Consider the following 15,096-nt stretch of genomic DNA (forward strand, 5'->3'; position numbering starts at 1 on the left):
TTGTGTATGAACAATTTAATTTTTTTTAGATTTGGAATAATGCTGGTTCTTCTGAACAAGCTGAAGTTGCAAAGGAAGCTGGTGCATCAGATGAGGATTGGGAACTAACAAAACACGAAGATTTATTTGATAAGTATCTCATTAAGTTTTACCATGACAATTTTGAGCTTTATTTAGTTAGCGAAGAGCTGCGTCTGCTTCCAAGGCCGAAAAAGGGTATCATACCAGGGCTAGGAGCATGTGTATATGCACGATACCGAGATGGTTTTTACTATAAAGGAATTGTTGAAGCAATTCTTGGATTTAAAACTCGAATTCATTTGGTGGAAATAGATGATGAAGTGAACCATGACATGGATGACCCGTCTGCTGTCATACTAAATATGACTCCAAGGGAAAGTCAAATAAAGAAATATTTTAAAGTCATTGCATGCAAAATGGAAGGTACTAAAGGTTACCACCCTGGCAAAGTTGCTGCAATCCAGGGAAACCCGGGCTATAGAAGTTATACCATTAAGTTTGAAGATGGTTCCACAAACCAAGTACCTGTAACAAAGTTGCTACTGATGCCTAAAGCTCCTTATGATGGTAAACTTTTATTGAAAAATAATTTTTTTTTCATAAATGATTTTAACATAAGTGAAACGTGCAAACATCACATTTTCCTATTTTTAGCTTTACCAGAGATTGGTACATATGTTTATTCGCGTGTGGCGCGAGATTCTCCGATGTATGAGAAGGGTATAGTACATAATAAAGAAGACCGTATCTATGTTAACCATTTAAATGGCAACAAGTTCTCCCAAGATCCAAAAAATATTGGCTTTGTGATTCGTAACATTGTTCCTTTAACATCCTCGCTGAGAGTTGGTCAAGAAGTAATTGCTCAAGTAGATTCAAATGATCGAAAAATGTTTATGGGCGTTATCAGAGAGGTGATACAAGGTCCAAAATTAAAGAAATACTTGGTGGAATTTACTGACGGTTCTAAAAAGAAATTAACACCTGGTCGAATTCGCATCATTCCGACGTATGGCACCACTGAAGAGGAGACAATCGAATCGCAGACCAATCTTATGCGAAGAGAACAACTTGTTGTTGAAGTGGAGGGCGTGTCCCTGCGTATCGAAGGTTATCTTGGTGGCCAATTGGAACCAATGCTTCGTTTTGATTCGAAATTAACCGCAGAGGTGTATGATTGGTCCAAAAAATTGAGCGCGACTGCTTTCACTTCTTTGCAAGCAAGTTATTATAACGATTTTGTTGCAGAATGGGAACCGCTCATTGAACCAATCATTGAAAATAACCGCGACCGACCATGGCTGTTGAATATTAATGTAAGTTTCTTATACATGTTTGTTTTATAAGCAAGTGAAAATTCGAAATCAGGATGGCATGAAAAAACACTTGAGGTTAAGAGTATGCTAACGTTATGCTAGTGTTAGTGAAGTCTTATTGTGTATGAGAATTAAGAAAAGGCGGTGTCTAATTAACATAAAAAACCCACCGAAGAAGGATTCACCAGGGCAAGCCATATGTATAAAATTTCGCAGGTTAAAGCTTTTGATAATTTTTGATGATTTGTCCTCTCAATACCATTCATAGAACTATTATGTTACTTACCCTTTTTAACGTAAAATTCATTGTAACATTTTTTTAGTATGTCACTGAGGATGATAACGTTCAAGCAGGAGATAGCTCAGCTAATGACGTCACTTTACTGCAAAAACCAATGACGTCATTGAAGTTACAATCAAATGACAATCTGGAAGTCACAATTACAAAGTCAGGGCTTTCTTTACTTCAAGATCTTGGGAAGGTAAATCGATGAGTTTTTAGGGTTGCCATTTCTTTTTTTAATGATCTTTTGTTTTTGAAAATTCTTTAGAAGTTTTTGAAAAAGCTTTAGAATTTGTGAAATATCCATTCAATATGTAAAATGCTTTTTAAAATATTTTTAGTTTTTTTTAGAACCAGTTTTGAGCACATTTGTGTGTTATTTGTACAGGATGGCCAGTGACGTAGAAAAGTCATGGGATATTGACTGGCCGCTATGTCGTGCTGTCCCTTTCTAAACAAAAGTTGTGAACAAAGTTCATATTGAAATTCATCTTTCATATTTTCATGTAGGCGTTTGGTGAAGCAGTGGAACAAACTGCAGATGTTGGTCAGGTTCTAGTTATTGAGAAGGATCCATTTATTCTGCATAACAAGGTATCGAAATTTAAATTTCCTTAGCTTAAAAATTTAATTTTTTAGCCTCGAAGTTTCGTAACGTTTCTTTAATTTTTCGGCGCTGGTCTTTTCTTAATACAACAAATATCACATTAATAAAGTATTTTTAATGGTTAGTGATTTGTTATGCGCAAAACGATAACTAAAAATCACTATGTTGTTAATTTTTGATAGGTTGGGAAAAGAGTAACAGTCGTGATGAATGATTTAATTCAGGTGTTGTTGACGTTTTTATTTTACTGATTTAGTAACATATGTCAAACATTATGCAGGGTGAGGCTTTACCTTCGAAAGATATTGGTTTCTTCAAGGGAGAGCTAAGGTCAAAATTAACATGAAAGATTTAGTGATCATGTTTTTCTTCTTTTTGTTATATTTAACTGGATTGACAGCAAATTCAGAACACCAGGCTAAGAACAAAAAAAATAGTTTAAAACAACCAGACTCCTGAATTTACTTGGTTACGTAACATAAGGATCCTTTACTACGACTTTTGGGCCAGAAAAGAATTGTTCCAGTAGGACCAAAAACGATTCGTTTCTGATAATCACTGGCCTGAAGGAAAATTTCGGCTAAACTGTCTCATTTGAGTTAAATTAAAAGGTGCGGTGCTGTCATTAAAACAATTTATCAAAAAATGATTATCAGAAAGTTCAAATTAACACACAATTGATAATTAACTTGACTTTAAGTAAATTCTACTTTTAATTGATATTTTTTGCGACTGTTTTATATCAAGCCCAGGAAATGCCTTCTTTGTATAAGCTTTTGTACTCCGAACACATGTAAATATCTTTGCATAGACCATATCTTTGACACAATGTCCGTAACAAAAAGTAGTAGATTTCTTAAGATATAGAGTTAATACGTTATATTCATAGGGAAAAGACGGTGGAAAGGTTTTAACGTTGGAACCGTCTTCCCAAGTTGGTCTTAAATATACAGAACGCGACATGAGCATCAGAAGATCTGGTCAAAGTAAATTACCCACTTTGTCAATTACGGTAAGTAGCTACTTTTTTAGGACTAGGCTGACCAAAGTGTCAAAGTTGCAACTTTAATCAGTTTAGCAATGAAGTAGATGTCCCTGTATAAAATGTGACAACATTTGATAAAGCAAAAATTCCCTTGTTTACATAACAAACCAACCTATATAGTATCTATAGTACAATACTTAGGACACACTTATTTTTTGATGAATATGGATATAAAAAAGCTGTACATATTAAGATTTGGTATCCATATAAACATTCTTTGAAATGCTAGACACTACTAGTAATTCTATTTTAACATCTGATAATAAATTTCTTATTCCTTCTTACTTGACCAAAAAATTTGCTAGATTTAGTTGTAGACAATATTTGTTTTGTAAGTTCTGTTTTGCAGGTTGATGGCTTCATGGAAATAAAAAATGTCGCTGTTAAACGTCAGAAGACAATCATATATGACTTGATATCGACAAATGTAAATCGTGTTTTTTAAACCTCTCTTTTCTTGCGTGTATTCAATTTATTAAATTGTATATTTATGATGTCTTATTTACAGATCTTGGGAAGTAGCGCATCATATTCTCTGATCATCCAAGTGACTGCAACAGATGGGCAGCGTGTTATAACACTTCGCTCGCCGCTACAGGTTAACTATATTCCTTGTTTCACAAAAGAGTTGCCTGTTACTACTATTATTGACTGCTGTTGAATTCTTATTGATTATGTTTTGTTTAGATTCGAAATCACTTCCCTATGCCGCTAGATGTTTCATATTTGAACAAGGAGAATAGATCAGTGAAGCTAACTTCAATTGATGCTGGTAGAATCTATTCAATTCCTCTTGTTTTGGCATACCACAGTAGTTTCTACATCAAGCCAGCAGGATTTGGGTATATAACTTTACCATGATCGCCATGGTTTTATGATCACGTTTCTTTCATTTTACAGCGTTTGGCTTTTATGAATGTAATATACTCTAGATATAATGTGTCAACTGAGGCAATCAGCTGGAGTGATTTATTGGAAGAGAGACAAAAACAATATATCTGCTCGAACCCAGTGGAAGATTCTGATGACTTCTACGTGCAGGTGTGACACATGTGTCCTTGATTTAAAACTTTTCTAAAATCTCTTATGGTCATTCGAATAATTTTATCATTTTTTCCCTCTTGAAAATAACCATTCTTTACCATCGGGTGGATTTTGCTGAATGTGTGCCCCTGTTGTTGTTTTTTAATGCTTCGTAATATTACGTTAGTCAAATAGACTCTTCCTAGTCAAATAGACTCTTCCTGAATTCCACATTTTTTCATATCATTGAATTCGCATTAATGTTTTTTAATTATTTCGTTTGCACAGGTAATTGTTGAAAATGACGTTTACTCGTCCATTCATGGAATGTTGGAATCTGTTCCACGCTACACACTTCATTGTTATCCGCCCATCGTGCTGCACAATTACCTACCGTACCCTATCTTCTATCGTGCGAAGGTATCGACATATTTATTTTTTGAAAGGCGACATCCCAATTATAAAAACAACAATACAAAAGATTGTAGCATATTAAAATTCCGATAAAAGATTGTTTCTAGTTTATTAGATTCGAATTTTTTGACGTTTTTTTACCATCATTTGCTTTTGTTAATTTCAGGGTATGTCTGCCAATGAAAAGCTTGAAGGTGGAAGTCATTGGCCTTTGTTTACTATAAATGTGGAAGAGAAACCTGTTGTTGATATAGAGGTGAAAATTTTAGACTTAAAACTTAACCATGTTTTTTTAAAAGTATACTTTACTGGTGTGTTCGATAAATAAGAAAAATGAACAACGCGTTCTCTTTATTTTTGAACTACAATAATTTCCCTTTCAAATTTGAAGCTTGATTTTTAATTTTTTTTTTCATTGTGGGCGATTGGATACCAGAACATAGTATTTCCATTTAATACCATTGAATGAAAGAGTCTAAAGAAATTAAGTACAGAAATTTTCAATTGATAAATATTCTTTAAATTTTTTTTACCTCTCCCTTTGTCTTGAACATATCTAAGTTGAAATTCTCTTCCTTGTTTTTTATAAGTTATCATGTGATTTTCTGCTTTTTACAGGTTGAATATCTTGGCACCCGCTGGTGCGGTAGCATAATTGTGTCTGAATGTAAAAAGAACAACTCAAAAACTGCCCGCTTCTCACTATTTGCTGATGGTGACAAAAGAATTGTAAGTTCCATGCTCCAACCGATTTGCATTTACTGCACTGTAATCTCCATAGTAGCAATACCCGTATTGTGTCTATATCCGTACGATTTCATAGTCATGCTACGTAAACAAGAAAGAGAAAATGCGATATATTTTCATCGACTTTGTTGCCGTAGATTCTAACGTATATTCATTTTTCAGGAGCTGGGTGTTTATTACTTACAAGAAGGTTCGTTGCATGCTACATTGTACTGCCCTTACTGGATGTTAAATAAAACTGGTAAATCTCTTATTTACGAAGTAAGTATATATGAACAGGGAAATAAAAGAGACATTAGGTTGTGTGTGCTTCTAATTTTACTGTATCCATCGTCGATGTCTATTTTTACTTTCAGGCAATCGGAGAACCATCCACTTATGAGCATGCAGACACAAATGAAGGAGCGGTCATGTTTTTCGTACGAGGAAAGAAGAAAAAAGTTTGTAGCTTTTTTTTTATACATGCTTTAAACGCTCAACGATTTAGGTAAACCTAAAAATGTTCTGTACTAAAATTTCTTGTAGGCGCGCGTTTGTGTGAGTGGTTGTGATTGGTCAAACCCATTTTCGTTGGATACAATTGGTAGCGGCGGTTCTTTAAAATCAGAAGGGCTCCGCGGAAGGCTGTATGAGGTAATGTTTTATTTTTGAAGGACTGTACCACCCCTTCCCTGAATTTTATGCTTTAGAGTTGTTGTTTTTATTTTTAGATCGGTGTTGGTATCAGTTTATCGTACTTCGGTTTGACAAAAATTGTAACCTTTACACCGTTGCGAATTCTATCCAATCACACTAAGGTAAGTTATTTGTTGGTCATGCGGTTTCAAGGTTACACGTTGGTCACGTGGGTTTAATACTTAAAGCTTCGAATACATGTACACCAGAACATTAAGTATTCGTCTGAAAATCCATAAAAGTAACTGGTATTTAATAATTTGTAGTATTTTTTTTCACATATTTTTAGTTTACAATAAGCATGGCAGAAGGAGAATCAGAAACTGCAGAATGGCATACAGTGAAGCCTGACGAGGTAGGTTGTTGTATATTTTTGTTTTTATAAGACAAAAATAAGTTAGCAGTCATTATGTTCGTCCACATTATAGAGTGTTCCGTATTGGCCGACTCGCTCGCCTCCGACGAACCTATACCTAAACATCAATGGGATAAATTCAGTTGAATTTAATCTTGAGGCTGGCAAGACATTGCTACTAAAGTTTCAAAATGAGGTAAGATCGCAAGTAATTCAAACTAGAGTTTATTTGTTAAATAATTATATGATCTTTTGAAAATGATGATTTCTTTTTTTGTAGATTGGAGGTGTTTGTTTGAATTATCAAGAAAAGGACTGGACATCGTTGCTTTCGTTCACTGAATACTTCTCTGGTGCTGCGCCTGTGCGTATTGAGAACATGTGCAAGAAAGTCAGCATGATCAGTTATAAACAGGTGTAAGTAGAATTTACAGAATACGCTATATTTTACACTATATGTTACACTATATGTACACTATATGTGCCACTATATGTTACACTATATGTGCCACTATATGTTACATATATGTACACTATATGTGCACTATATGTTACACTATATGTGCCACTATATGTTACACTATATGTGCCACTATATGTTACACTCTATGTGCCACTATATGTTACACTATATGTGCCACTATATGTGCCACTATATGCGTACACCATGTTACACTATATGTTACACTATATGTCCACTATATGTTACACTATATGTGCCACTATATGTTACACTATATGTACCACTATATGTTACACTATATGTACACTATATGTGCACTATATGTGCCACTGTATGTGCCACTATATGTTACACTATATGTGCCACTATATGTGCCACTATATGCGTACACCATGTTACACTATATGTTACACTATATGTCCACTATATGTTACACTATATGTGCCACTATATGTTACACTATATGTGCCACTATATGTGCCACTATATGCGTACACCATGTTACACTATATGTTACACTATATGTCCACTATATGTTACACTATATGTGCCACTATATGTTACACTATATGTGCCACTATATGTTACACTATATGTACACTATATGTGCACTATATGTGCCACTGTATGTTACACTATATGTGCCACTATATGTGCCACTATATGCGTACACCATATGTTACACTATATGTTACACTATATGTTACACTATATGTCCTATATGTTCTTATAAACGAATGAAACAAATTAAAATTTTTAGACGTGTTACCTTCGCACGTACCCTTCTGGCTCGTGTTAACTGTGTTTAGTTCATCCCTTTTTGAAGTTGGTACAAAAACTACACGCATGTGTAAAATACGATTAGGCTAATGAAGGCATGGCCCAACTACTTTAATAATTTCTTGAAAGTTTAATTGTGATTTTTCCTATACTACCTACAATCTTATCTATAACCTGTTACATAGGCTATATCTATTTCAAATTTAAGCATGTTAAGTCCAAACATTAAAATGTGCTAATTTTTGATGACGTCAGCATGACCAGTTTCCACTAATTAAACGCTGTCTATCTGGCTTACGTGTGTGCAAAAGTAGCGACTTTGCAGCCGGCCGGATTACCATGTAAAGCTTTGTCCATATTTAAATAATGACGAAAATATTACCTTTGTCTCAATATTTTTGTCCAAGATTTAATAGCTGTAAACAATTATTTCATATTATAAATTATTTTCCTTTTTTTTTTCTTTTCATTTACACAGAGATCATTTCAAAGGTTATGTATTATTGTATGGACAGTCCACGTTGTATACATGGGACAATCCAATGAAGCCTCACGAACTAATTTGCTCTCTGATTGAAGTAAATGAATCGCAGACCAAGATAAAGCTGGACACGGTATGTTGGCTTTGCTCGAGTTTAATCTACCGAGAGATGTGAGATATGAACACGATCATCCCTTACTTTGTCTTCTGCCATTTTTAAAATGACAAATATCTTGAAGGGAGAATAAGTTTTCTTAAAAATCGTCTGTTCTTTGATTGACAACATAATGGGGATGTTTATTTTCTCTGTGTAGAATGACTTTGGTCGTATGAAAACTGGAGAGAATGCGATCTACTGGGTTTCATTTTTGGACGGACTGCAACGAGTGCTATTGTTCACAGACAATTTTAAAGCAGCTTATTGTGCAAGCCAGGTAACATTTTCAAAGTGTGATCTAAAAAGCAAAAATTGTATGGGTAAAAATGTTCCTTCAGAAGTTATTGTAAAATTTTTGATTTATTTAGGAACAAACATTACGCCCTACGCAGGAGATAGATCTGAATATTGAAGGTCTTGGTCTGTCTTTGGTCAATGGTGAGAAAAGGATGGAGATTGCGTACCTGGCTATAGAAAAGTTAGTGGTTTAATATTTTTTCTATCTGAGTTTCTGTTTTTGTTCTCATGGTTGTGATGTTTTTTCGTAGAAGCCCGATTGTGTGGGAACAACACAAAAAAAATCGCTGGAAAACACTGCCAGGGCGCATGTGCGAAGCACTGGAAGAGGGTTACACGCGAATGCAAGCGAGAAAATCGAATGTTGCTTCGAAAGAAAAAATCCTCGAGATGGAGGTAACAAACTTTACACGACTCTGAATACTCTTCCAGTTTGGTAGTAAGGATTGTATCGACGGACTTAATAATTCTTTGACTTTAGGTTGATTTCGACAAGATGTTTATCACGAAGCCTGAGAAGATTCAAATTCGAAGAACATTCCACAGCGGAATTGGATTCAAATATATTATCTCTCCAAATCGAATGCAGATCAGTGCTACTATAAGTTCTCTACAGGTGATAGACTTCTACCTTAAAAACGTCTTATCTTCTAAACAAAAATTGATTCCCGCGAAATTTGGATTTTTTTTACTTTTTAAAAAAACGATTTACGCTAATTTTTTTCTTCTGATTTACATAGAGCTACATGAAATATATATATGAAGTTTTAACCTCGGCAAGTCTTTATGTTATATCTCCAACTTAAACGCCCTTAAATAACGGTATAAATTGAGAAACAAAATGTCATCAAATTCTTTTATCGCGAAATTTGCGAAATTTAATTCTCACGAAACATTTGACAGCAACGAAATTTAGTTCTTTTAGTTCTAAAATTAATTTTCTTAAAATATTTTAAGTATAAATAAAAAATTGTTTTATTGCAATGTATTTTTCTCTCCAGTTTGACAGCCACATTCCAGGTTCAACTTTCTCAACAGTCATCCATCAGGTGGAACCACCAAAGTCAATAACCAATGACAACGGTGGGTGTTTTTTGCGTGTCTCATTCGTTAGTTTTCTCGTAAAAATAATCGTTTATAAATCGTATATGTTTTGCAGCTCCGAAACCGTTTTTCGAACTGAGTTTGACCACAAATGTTGGAGACACAAACACTGTCAACGAGATCAGGTAAGTCGAACATTTAAAACTTTATCCTTTATTAGATCAAAGGGATGAAATATTATCGAAGTTACGAAAATTCTGTCTCACGAAACATTTTCATAGTTAAATCTTCACTGTAACAATCTATCGTGTGTTTGTAGTACAAATTGGTTGGATTTTTCTTTCTCGCCTAAATTTTTCTTATACAACCTTTCATCCTAAAGCCTTGTGATATCGCCATTATTGATTTGCCTAAAATCCCTGAAATTTAGGAAATGGACCAAAATATTTTGTTAGATAAATTTGACCAAATTAAGAGAATGAGTTTGTTAGAGTTTGTGATATAACAAAGTAACATGTCCCTCCAGACATTCAGTGGATGATTAAGAAAAAAGGCTTTTGTTTGTGACAACCTGATCTTTCTGCGACGCGGCAACGATAGCGAATGTGGAAGAACAACTACAGAAACCACTTTAGCGGATACATTTTTGGGGTCCTGATGAGGTCCATGAGAGGTTGAACTATAACTTCAAAGTTCATGTTAGTTGTAATCTAATCATCCTTATTTAGTTATTTGAAAGTATTGGTGCAAGAACTGGATATTCGTGTTGACAAAGGTTTTCTGCTCGCTTTGATGGATTTATTTAACAATGAGAAAATTCGTGGAACAGAGGTGTGACCTATAGACTTCAATCTTTCTGTTCGTGTTTATTTTGTTTACCCAAAAATACTTCAATAATTAAAAGTTCTTCGTTATTTTATATTTTCTTTCTGCCGCGTTTTTTTATAAGAAAGCTGTCTTCGGACCTTCAGAAGTCTAATATTGGGTTTTTGTATAGCTGTGAGAGAATCCTTTTATGTATTTTGTGCACCCACTGGCAAAATAATTTTTACAAGACAAAAGTGTAGCCACCAGTAAAAAAGAAACGCACGTGGAACGTTTCCATTCTTCATGTCTTTAAACATGCTTTGAAAACGCCGCCTGGTATACATTAACGCTACAGAAATGCTAAAGAAGTTTCGGTACGGTGGCATTGGAAATATTCTTATAAAAAACGCGTACTTTGTTTTTTGAAAGTTTATTTATTTTATTAGAGTGATCAGCACAAATTTGATATGTCAGTTGTTCAACGAAAGTTAGAAGAAAGCCAAGAATTCCAGGTATAAAATTTATATAAAAACTTTTTGGATTTTTTAAAGTGGCATTGCATGTTTATCATTGTGCTGTTTAATTTTTGTGTTAGGCGGCTAAACAAGACAAACGTTACGTGTTCAACTATTTCCATCTCTCGCCATTGAAGGTAAGTATCGGAGTGATCAACCAACTTGCGCAAACTTATATTTGTTGGATGAGCGAGTTTCACGAACGAAAAACGCGCCTTGTTGTGAATACAACGATGCGACCGCGCGAGTCAAACATAACTATTTACCACAGCAAAGCATTTTTTTTTTATTTATTTTTTTTTTTTTCTTTCTTTTTTTTCAAACCCTTGCGCTTTAATAACCAACAACAAGTAAAGTATATAGAGAGGGAAGTAATGCTGCGTTGCCATTTTGAATCGGCAGAGGGAATGCCACCCATGGAATACAAACTTTTGTGTTACGACGTAATTTGTTTTAGGAGAAGTAGAAGTGTTGTCGAAGTTAATATATTTGTCTTATAGATTCACGTGAGTTTCTCAATGACAGGTGGACATTCTCTTGAAGGGGAGGAGACGAGTTCGTCAATGCATGGAAATGTTTTGGGCTTACTTTTACAAAGTGTTGGAGTTGCATTCACTGAGATTCAAGATGTCGAATTTAAGTGAGCCTTTCATTTACCTAAGGGAATTAATTTAAGCGGGAATTGATATTTGCGAATTTCGCGAGTTTTTGTCTATTCGCAAAATTAGTTCCCGCGGAAATTATTAGAAAACTCGATATTCGCAAAAATTAATTTCTGTGAAATATATATTTTCTTCCTTTTTAAAAAAATTATTTTATGTCTCGTGCATAAAAACGGTATAAATTGAGAATTTTCTTTAGACTTGCGTGTTACGAGATTGCGGCTCTCCTTCTCAGTACCTCACAGTTAACTGACAGCATTGCAAAACACTATCAAAATCAGGTATGCTTATAACTCTCTACGCAGGAGTTTGAAGTATCAATAACATCACACTCTTCTCTGTTTTAAAGTACCTAATTTTTACAATGTACAATGTACCTGTGTTCCGACTTGTTTTAGGCCATTAAACAATTGTACGTGCTAGTTTTGGGATTAGACGTACTTGGAAATCCGTATGGCTTAATAACTGGTGTTGGAGCTGGAGCGAAAAATTTCTTTTACGAACCGTACCAGGTAATTTACTCCGCTTGTACTAGCATATTTTTTCCGCGTCTTGTAGTAAACCTTATTTCCACTCTTTACCTTTTAAAACAAAAGGATAAAAAAGGGGTAGTTTGATTGGTGGAGCAATATTTTATTCTAAGTTTCTCATGCTTGCTAATGTAAGAGCGAAAAATAATCTGATGGGCATTTAAACGTGAAATTCATATTTTATATATCCTTTCTCTTCTGTAGGGTTTAATTCAAGGTCCTGAAGAATTTGCAGAAGGGTTAGCTTATGGCGTAAAAAGTCTAGTTGGTGGGACAGTCGGTATGTACTTATCTTATTGATAAGGAACATCAGCTAAGAGGGAGGGATGCATCCCATCCGGTGTTAAATGGCTTTCACTTTTCTAAACAGGTGGGGTATCTGGAGCAGTATCAAAAATCACAGGCACTGTGGGGAAGGGCTTAGCTGCGTTGACTATGGATGATGAATACCAACAAAAACGAAGACAAGCGATGAGTCAACGTCCTACAAATCTCGGAGAAGGTCTCGCTAAGGGAGGCAAGGGATTGGTGAAGGTACACATGTTTTATGTGGTACAGTAAACTCTCGACATCACGAACCGTGATAGATGTTAAAAAGTTCTTTAAAGCGAGAGTTCGATGTGTTAAAATGTATCTTTCGTTACAGGGTATTGTTTCTGGTGTAACAGGTGTCGTAACGAAACCTATTGAAGGTAAAACAGCGTATTCATATGACAGCGTAACTGTAAATCTTGTGTATCTAATTCCTAGATGTTTAATGCCAGTGTTTTACATTTCTGTTCGACTTTTTTGACCGAGTTTTATTTCTTTTATAGGTGCAAAATCAGGAGGAGCTGGCGGATTTTTCAAAGGTATAGGAAAAGGTCTGATAGGTGTGGTTGCTCGACCAGCTGGCGGTGTTGTCGATATGGCGAGTAGTACGTTTGAAGGACTTAGAAGGTAAATTCGGTTGCCGGTTGTATCGATGACGATTCCGTCTAACTTAATCGTGAACAGTGTCTTTTTCTGCTGTGATGCTGAGTAGAAGCACTGGGAAATTAAAAAGAGTATAAATTGATAGGGATGTTACATAAAACCATTTTAAGGCGTAGAGATTCTACAAAGTTTTGCAGAAAACGTTCTTTAAGCTTAAGAAACAAGTTTGCCCCAAAAAGTACGCTTGTTTAAAAAAGAACATTTGTTTTAAACAGAAATTTTTTTGACTGTATTGTTTTCAGCACAACAAGTGGAGTGAAGTCGATACATCAGTTGAGAATGACACGTGTATTCCATGCAGATAAGGTAATTAATATAAGTGCCGCTAAGTGTGGTCAATATTTTCGTGTTGTTTTTACACGATCATGTTTATTTTTTTATCAGGTTCTTCGACCTTTTAATGAATACGAAGCTGATGGAAATAAGATCTTGATGGTAAGTGTAACCATAGAATTAGATGTTCATGATAAGTGCAATAATATAATAAGTACATTTTTTGGCAAATTTTTGCCAACATGGCAGCCATAAAAGCTCTGAACGTGTCTCTGGCTGTACTTTAGGAAGCAGACAAGGGGCGTTATGCAAAAACTGATTTTTATCTCACCCATGTGTATCCTGTCGAATCGAAGAATTATCTGATCTTGTCCAATAAGTAAGCTTTTCTAGTGAATGTTTTTTAATATTATATTGCTAAATTTCTCTGTGATTATTCTTTATATTAATTTGTATAATCATTTAGACATATTTTCTACATGACACGAAATGAGATATTGAACGAATGGACAAGCAGTTGGTGTATTGGTTTCAATGAGATCAAGGGACTCCCTGTGGTGCGGGACACGAGGATCACTTTTAATCTTCACGCCATGGTAGAACATCTGCTTATTGATTAAGGGCAGAAAATTGTACGAGTGTGGCAGTGTGAAAAAAGCTTTAAATTATGAAAATGCTTAACATGTTTTTGATTTATAAAAATTCAAAAATTTAGAAGAAATATTCTCAAAATCACCTTTGAATTGTATTGGACCCCCAGTAATGATGTTGTTTCATCCTATGGATAAAATGTTTTATTTTTCACTAACCTTTTAGGACACAAGAAAATCAATTTTCAAGAAAGCACATGTGAGAACGCTGTTGTTACCAACAGAAGCCACTGCAAAGGTAGTTAACTGTTTTATCGTGCGTCCTATAATTAAGGAATCTATTTTTACGCAAGACATACAAAATTTCTTCTTTTTATTCAAGACCATATTTAAAGTTAATAAAAGAATGCAAGACCTATATAATTTTTATTTTATTTTTAGTGGTTTCTTGGAAAATTCGAGGATGCTAAGATGCTGTGAAGAAGCCTGTGATCTTTTTACATTTAGTTTATTTTCAATTTTTTTTGTTTTTTAACTAAAGACAAAATAAGGTATAAAGAGCCTGCCATCATAATGTATTTTTATAAAGAAATTATGTGGCACAACAATAGAGAGGCGATAGTTTTGTAAATAAAAAAGGAGAGGCGAACAAAAAACTTTTTGTGGCAGCCTCAAAATAAATTTTAGGCGAGGTAGCAAAAATTAGGAAACGTCTAAATCCTAAGATCTACTAAAATAACTACTATAACGACACACAAATAACTGTTTTATAAATAAATATGCATATTCCTTCCAAGCAACATTTTTACAAAGTTTTTATGGCTGTGTGGGTAAAAAAGAGGCAAGTTTGAGATGCACTTACCAATAAATATTAAAAATAAGATCTTTAACCCAAGATAACCAAGAATATTTTACATACAGTCGTAGTGCCAGCATTTTATAACCTTCGTTAAAACTTCTTGAAACTATAAACATCTGTCACAGCCAACAATAATAATTTTCTTTTCGTAATTTGGTTCGCTTTTTCACAACATAC

General features: G+C 34.5%; 1 protein-coding gene across 2 annotated transcripts in view; it reads left to right on the plus strand.

Annotated features, from left to right (window-relative positions):
- LOC130612242 (intermembrane lipid transfer protein VPS13A-like) overlaps positions 1–14,796 on the plus strand; it is a 38,212-nt gene extending 23,416 nt beyond the window's left edge. For both annotated transcript variants that reach the window (XM_057433547.1, XM_057433548.1), the window contains exons 33-75: positions 30–588; positions 676–1,337; positions 1,661–1,819; positions 2,131–2,214; positions 2,410–2,451; positions 3,117–3,239; positions 3,622–3,699; positions 3,781–3,870; positions 3,960–4,114; positions 4,205–4,313; positions 4,584–4,715; positions 4,876–4,965; positions 5,328–5,438; positions 5,619–5,717; positions 5,813–5,896; positions 5,982–6,089; positions 6,167–6,253; positions 6,421–6,486; positions 6,560–6,682; positions 6,767–6,903; positions 8,208–8,343; positions 8,525–8,644; positions 8,736–8,845; positions 8,916–9,060; positions 9,146–9,280; positions 9,666–9,747; positions 9,824–9,893; positions 10,437–10,539; positions 10,962–11,027; positions 11,111–11,167; positions 11,531–11,670; positions 11,892–11,973; positions 12,091–12,204; positions 12,427–12,502; positions 12,593–12,756; positions 12,869–12,914; positions 13,038–13,161; positions 13,440–13,503; positions 13,582–13,632; positions 13,758–13,849; positions 13,937–14,066; positions 14,287–14,358; positions 14,502–14,796. In XM_057433547.1, the coding sequence (XP_057289530.1) occupies positions 30–588; positions 676–1,337; positions 1,661–1,819; positions 2,131–2,214; positions 2,410–2,451; positions 3,117–3,239; positions 3,622–3,699; positions 3,781–3,870; positions 3,960–4,114; positions 4,205–4,313; positions 4,584–4,715; positions 4,876–4,965; positions 5,328–5,438; positions 5,619–5,717; positions 5,813–5,896; positions 5,982–6,089; positions 6,167–6,253; positions 6,421–6,486; positions 6,560–6,682; positions 6,767–6,903; positions 8,208–8,343; positions 8,525–8,644; positions 8,736–8,845; positions 8,916–9,060; positions 9,146–9,280; positions 9,666–9,747; positions 9,824–9,893; positions 10,437–10,539; positions 10,962–11,027; positions 11,111–11,167; positions 11,531–11,670; positions 11,892–11,973; positions 12,091–12,204; positions 12,427–12,502; positions 12,593–12,756; positions 12,869–12,914; positions 13,038–13,161; positions 13,440–13,503; positions 13,582–13,632; positions 13,758–13,849; positions 13,937–14,066; positions 14,287–14,358; positions 14,502–14,540 (5,316 nt within the window). In that variant the 3' untranslated portion in view covers positions 14,541–14,796. The remainder of the gene's footprint in view (positions 1–29; positions 589–675; positions 1,338–1,660; positions 1,820–2,130; positions 2,215–2,409; positions 2,452–3,116; positions 3,240–3,621; positions 3,700–3,780; positions 3,871–3,959; positions 4,115–4,204; positions 4,314–4,583; positions 4,716–4,875; positions 4,966–5,327; positions 5,439–5,618; positions 5,718–5,812; positions 5,897–5,981; positions 6,090–6,166; positions 6,254–6,420; positions 6,487–6,559; positions 6,683–6,766; positions 6,904–8,207; positions 8,344–8,524; positions 8,645–8,735; positions 8,846–8,915; positions 9,061–9,145; positions 9,281–9,665; positions 9,748–9,823; positions 9,894–10,436; positions 10,540–10,961; positions 11,028–11,110; positions 11,168–11,530; positions 11,671–11,891; positions 11,974–12,090; positions 12,205–12,426; positions 12,503–12,592; positions 12,757–12,868; positions 12,915–13,037; positions 13,162–13,439; positions 13,504–13,581; positions 13,633–13,757; positions 13,850–13,936; positions 14,067–14,286; positions 14,359–14,501) is intronic.
- The last annotated feature ends 300 nt before the right edge of the window (positions 14,797–15,096 follow it).

The sequence above is a fragment of the Hydractinia symbiolongicarpus genome, chromosome 10 (assembly GCF_029227915.1).
Source record: "Hydractinia symbiolongicarpus strain clone_291-10 chromosome 10, HSymV2.1, whole genome shotgun sequence".
NCBI lineage: Eukaryota > Metazoa > Cnidaria > Hydrozoa > Anthoathecata > Hydractiniidae > Hydractinia > Hydractinia symbiolongicarpus.